Source organism: Trematomus bernacchii, unplaced genomic scaffold (genome assembly GCF_902827165.1).
Source record: "Trematomus bernacchii unplaced genomic scaffold, fTreBer1.1, whole genome shotgun sequence".
In the NCBI taxonomy this organism is placed as follows: domain Eukaryota; kingdom Metazoa; phylum Chordata; class Actinopteri; order Perciformes; family Nototheniidae; genus Trematomus; species Trematomus bernacchii.
In genome coordinates this window covers 2,783,760-2,789,759 of record NW_022987656.1, presented here as the reverse complement: position 1 = coordinate 2,789,759, position 6,000 = coordinate 2,783,760, and the positions used below count along the sequence as shown (strand labels likewise).

Here is a 6,000-nt window from a genome sequence, read left to right as displayed (position 1 = left end):
ACTGTACTGCTGGAGATAGTCTAATGGTGTTAATTTTCAGAAAATACGATGTTAATAATGTTCACCATTTAAGTAAGCGTGCTAGCATACTTCACAATGCATAATGGCAACAAAACCACCACAAAGATTAGGCTGATAGAATGTCATTAGTTTTGACAAATATCATAGTTTTAAATCCAATAGCTCCATATGGACGTGGTGAACCAACTGAACTTCAGACATGGCCTTGCCTCGAGAGATATGGTAAATTGCGATATGGACAGACCAGGGTTACATGTTACCGCAAGGTTTCCTAAAATATAAACTGCCAAAGACTGACTGCACCCTGTGTATGCTTAAGACCACACGCTGCCACCTAAGAGTGTAAGGTAGTAAAGAAGTGTACATAGAAGTGAAAATGTATTGCTAGAAGGAACCACCAATTGGTGGTCCATCTTCAGGCTTTTGCTCCTCCCAGTGGAAGTACAAAAACAAACTTTGTCAAGTTAACCTTAAAGGTTTTCTACTGCAGATTGCGATAGACACCACCTCAATTTGTAGAAACAGACAGGAGTACCAGCTGATGGAGGAAGCAACCAAATGTATAGCCACCCAAACATTTTTTTACAACATTTTCCCTAATTTACAGTATGCTGTTGTGTGAAAGCCTTTTCTGAAAGTTGTACATCAGTCTATTCTTTCTTGAAAGCCACCAGATTCTTTAATTTTACCCCACAGAACACATACGTTTCTGGATTACTGCTGTTTTTGATCAGTTAGTCCTTCAAAACATCAGAACTAAGAAGAGCAGTACAGTCCTTTGTGTTTTGAGAAAAAATAAATAAAAAATGTTCCTGTCAAGGAAGTCTAGTGGCTTTGGCAAAGCCTAGATAAGGGCTGTCTATTGACAAGTCAAAACAGTTCTAAAAATATTCTAAATATAGCGCTCTTAAACACATTGATTTTGAGTGGCTAAAATACGTTTTGCTGATGCCCCCATCAGCAGTACATCGCTTGGCTTCAATACACTGATACACGGTTACATAAGAACTTCATACAACCTGAAAATCGAAAATAATCCTTTGAAGTGCTACACCGTATTCATTAAAGTGTTGGACTCAAAACATTAGCAGGCCTTTTCGAAACACCCTGATTTGAATCTTCAATGCCATCATTTTCTCCAAAACCATGGTATTAAAAAGAAATCCAGTTCTAAAGGTTTTTCAGAAAAACACATTTGGACAATGACTTAAATAGGGTGTTGGATAGGTCAGACAAACGGAACGTTAGGGACAAAAGAACAGAAGACTTGAACAAACCCAACAATCACGTGTTCTCAAGACAAAAAAAGATCAGTTTATTTGTTCTAATTTATTAGAGCAGTTAAAGGGTGTGGTTGCTGTATTTTTAGAGGTTTGCAGATGGTGATAAAGCAATGAGAATAATGCATGAAATTTGAGGGTGACATTTAAACTACATTGTGTTATGGTCACAGGTACACAGAAATATTCCTAGTGCAAAGGATCTTTTATTTGCTTTTGTCATATCCTTCCTTAAAGTGTCAAATGTAGTATCCTGAACTTTTGCAGATCCTTTTTGATTAGTTACAGATATAAAAGTCAAAGCATGCAATTCATATTTTCTATTACACCAAGGTTCAAGCTTTCACAATGTCAAGTAAAACCAATTAACCCAAATCTCGACCATTAGAATGAGGGTACACAAATGACACGTTCGGAAAAGAGGATTAAAATGTTCATTGTGTACATAATTGCTCCGCTTGGCAGAATGTCAATGCTCTTCTCAATTCCAACAGACAAAATCTGGAATTGCTTTGCTGTACAATGAGGAGACCAACAATACCTATGATGTCTGCCTGAAATTGACCAAAGAGGCGTTAACCATACAGAAGCTGGACGTGGTTTGCACAAATGGAAGTGAATCCCAAGTAAATGTAAGTGCGCCCCAGGGCTCAAGAAATGCATTGTAATTCATGCCGCATAACTCCAGAATACTGTTTCAATAAATGTTCACAATATCCTATTGCCAATAAGAAACTCCCACTTTCTAAAGCACAGAACTGTTTTACTGCGAAGACAGGCGGCTGGCGGTCTGGGCTTAAGCATCAAAGTAAGCAAAAGTTCCATTATGGAGAGATTAAAGTGGAAATGAAAAAGGGCTTTTGGTTGTAGAAAGCATTTTTTGCAGCAAATCTCACCTCTGAAACGCAACAACTCTTCTTTCTTTCGTGCTTTTCAGGGGGGTGCAGAGCACAACGTCCCTGTGGTTATTTCAAAGATTTTTAAAGATCAAGTAGGTAAGAATCATTTCACTTCCTCTTGCAATGTGGATTAGAAAATGTTTTTTTAATGCTGGGGTAAATTTATCGAAATGAATGAAATAGCCACTGGATATTTTACAGGTGTGATTTAAATTCAGAATTATTGTAAAGTTATTTTCTAAGACGTTGGAATGCTCCCTCCAGAGCTACAGAAGAAATTATACAACAGCTCATCACAAGTAGATTTATTCTCCATTTGTAAAATCTGTGCCACATTATACTACCTTCATATGGAGCTGGAGTCTGGGGGTGATTAGCCTAGCTTAGCATAAAGACTGGAAACTTGGGATATGGTTTGCATGGCTTTTAAAATATGCCTTATAAAACTCTGTTTAACCCACAAACCATACATATAAGAAATGTAAAGCTTATTGACATCAGGAAGCTGCAAACAGTCACTGCCCGCAGCAGTTGTTCGTCAATAAATAGCTCCAGCACGTAACTCGTCTTGAGGCATTGTTATGGTTAAAATATGTGTTCAAAACTATTCCCCTTTTATTCGGCTTTTAAGTGGATTTGAGTGTGTGTAAATTAGGGCTGTACCCGAATATTCGTTCGTTGGAGTACTATTCGGGTTTCAATTTCGTTATTCGGATATTCGTTTTTGAAAGTAACAAACCCAATGCAACATCCTTTTCAATTTCAAAGAACACAAATTGGGTTATAAACATTAACAAATAACTATAAAACAACAATACTGTAGAATAACAAAATGAATGCCGTGAATAAACCGAAATACACGTGTTGAAGTGGTTCGCTGCTGATTACTACTGAATATCCGGAGCCTGAAAAATGGTATTCGGGACAGCCCTAGTGTAAATATGAACATACTTCACATTGTCTGACAGTGTCTCATGTATATGAATATATTGAAATATTCAATAATGAAGAGATATTTTGGATGGCTCCATCATTTCATGAAATGGAATTGTAAAAAATGTGCTTTTTGTCATCTTTGGATACGATTGACCCCACAACCTCGATTTGTTAGTTAAAGAGATTTCTTGTGTAACTGAGTAATCTTCAAGGGTGTTTCCTGTTTCCTGTCTTTATGCTAAGCTAGGCTAAACACGTTCGGAATCCATGACATGAGATTTTACCTTCTTTTTACATTTTCCGAAAAAAAGCCAAAATTGTTTACCTATTGGTTTGAAACCAGTTGTATTAATTGGACTGTCTATGTACATCTACTTTTACTGGAGACAAATAATAATAAAGGATACTCTCTTTACACAGAGGTAATTTAGCTTGCCTAATAAGAAAAGTCATAGAAAAGAAAGACTGAGAGGAAGTTGGCAATGTGTCCATGCTATTAGCTGGCTAAAGGAGAAAACACTTAAATCATGTTTGTCAGTTAAATTGTAAGAATTGATGACCTTTCACTATCCTGTTAGGATGCAATATCAGAGCGTCATGAGTGAATCATTTCCCTGTAATTTGCGCATTGGCCCACATCCCTCTTAATACTGATTGGATACGAGGGAATCGTGTCTTCCTATCCCCCGGGACCCTTTTAACAGAACCTTCTAAATCTTTTCGCAACAGAGTTATCATTGTATTCCTCCCGCCCAGCAGCAAATGAGTGTATATCATGATTAGTTTCAGATTTCATGCTGCCCTGTGTTCTTTTCTAAGCTGTAGCCAGAGATTTGTCAAACAGACTTGCTGATTGCTATTTCCTCCACGTGTATGAAATGAGCAGTTATTGTCTAATGTTTTCATTAACCTCTGACACTTGACAACTCTACGCAGCCGATCAGACGGGGAAGCTGTTCGTCGGGGACGCTGTGTTGCAGGTTGGTACAGGCTTATTCCCTTCAAGGTCGATTCGGGTCACTGCCAAGAGTGTCACATTTTAGATTCAACCCGCTTATGTTTTGACAGTTATTTCATTTAGAAAATTAAAAGAGAATATTTTGAACTTTGAACTGCCTGATTTTAATCAAATGACTATTTAATTGTCTCTTTGAGCAGATAATATCGTGGTCAAATATATATATTTTTTAATCAAATCAATTTCCCAAACGAACACCCCGTTGTCAGTTTCCGTCACAGAATAATCATAAGGTCACGAATGCATGATAGCTTCTGTTCATCAGAATAATCATGGAAACCCAGAAGTCGAGATATTAATTGAATCTTTTGAAAGTTCATTTGAATCTGTCTGGCAGGTTTATTGAGTGTGCTGTTTATCCTGAATATCAAGATGATTCATTGGACAGCTAGGCAAAATTACCACTCAAACTGGGAGTTATTATGCATTAAATTATGAGTTGGATTGCTAGTGCTCCTTCCTTTTGGATCAACACTGTTTCATATTTATTTGCAATGACATTGAATTTTCACACAGCAGAATATTGCATCTATTTGCATACTAAAAGCCATAGGATGGGTTTAAAAAGCCCTCTAATCTAATATGAAATATTATTCATATGTAGCTGCTATAGCCCTCAGCCATGGAAGATTATGAGACAATAGGTCTTTACATAATAATTCTCTCAGGTGTGGTCATCTTGCGAGTTTGTTCTTGTTTACTTGATGGTCATTTTAAGACCTTTTGTGGTAAAAACAATTCTCTTTGGGGTCATTTTGGCTATCGTAGTTGTTTTGCGTATATTGATGGTCCCTTTGCATCCCTTTGAGGATTTATATTTCTCCTTGTGGTAGTTATGATCTCAATGTCGTCGTTTTAAAACACTTCATGATTATTGTTTATCTCTGTGATTGTATGGTTGCTCTTTGAGACGCTTTGGGGTTATTTTGTATCTCTTTGTGATGGTTTGGTATTTCTTTTGGTAGTTTTCCTCTCCCTGTTGTGGTTTTGCATCTTTTTGTGGTTTGATTTAGAAAATGTTCTGGTTATTTTGAACTTCTGTGATTGTTTTCCTTCTATTTGTAGTTTTTCATCCCTTGTGGTTGTTTTGCCTTTGTTTTTTTTGTCTTTGTCATATTTAATCTATTTTTTTTCTCTATTTGGTCCTTTTGTTTACTAAAAGCGGTTGTTCTAAAAAATGCTTTGGTTATATTGTATCTCTCTGGGATGGTTTGAATTGTATTCTGGTTATTTTGTGTTGCTTTGTGGTAAGTAATTTTTCGTGGAGATTTGGCATATCATAGTTGTGTTTTTTTAATCTTTTGTTGGTCGTTTTCCACCTTTGGTAGTCATTTTAGTTTGTGGTTACTTTGTATCTCTGTGAATGTTTTGTTTCTCTGTTGTGATCGTTTTTCATCTTTTGGTTCTCTTTTTGGTCATCTTTCATCTCCATAAAGCCCTTTTTTTTCAAACTTTCTGGGTATATTGTATCTCTTTGCGATTTTTTTGTATTTTCTTTGTCGTTGTTGTTTGTTGCCTTGTGGTTGTGTGTTTCTCTGTGTGCATTTAAGCATCTCGTATTTTTTGTAATCTTTTGATGGTCGTTTAGCATCTCCTTGTTGTCGTTTTGTATCTTGTTGTCGTCATTCTAAGACACTTGTTATTTTTTGTATCTTTTGTTTCGTATTTTCTTTGTCGTCCTTTTTTCATCTCATTGTAGTTGTTTGGCATCATTTTGTGGTAGTTTTGCATCTTTTTGTGACTTTGCAGTTCTTTGTGATCATTTTGTGTTTCCTTTTTGTTTGTTTTTGTTATGTACCTCTTGGTGTTGGGAACTGATTTTAATTTATTTTAAGCATACAGTAGT

The 6,000-nt window shown here is 36.3% G+C and overlaps 1 protein-coding gene across 1 annotated transcript in view; it reads left to right on the top strand.

The window, feature by feature from the left end:
* Nucleotides 1–1,690: 1,690 nt before the first annotated feature.
* Nucleotides 1,691–6,000, top strand: part of sntg2 (syntrophin, gamma 2) — a 97,813-nt gene continuing 93,503 nt past the window's right edge. The window contains exons 1-5 of the mRNA XM_034135163.1: nt 1,691–1,696; nt 1,796–1,933; nt 2,053–2,109; nt 2,239–2,296; nt 4,073–4,116. Coding sequence (XP_033991054.1) covers nt 1,691–1,696; nt 1,796–1,933; nt 2,053–2,109; nt 2,239–2,296; nt 4,073–4,116 — 303 coding nt within the window. The remainder of the gene's footprint in view (nt 1,697–1,795; nt 1,934–2,052; nt 2,110–2,238; nt 2,297–4,072; nt 4,117–6,000) is intronic.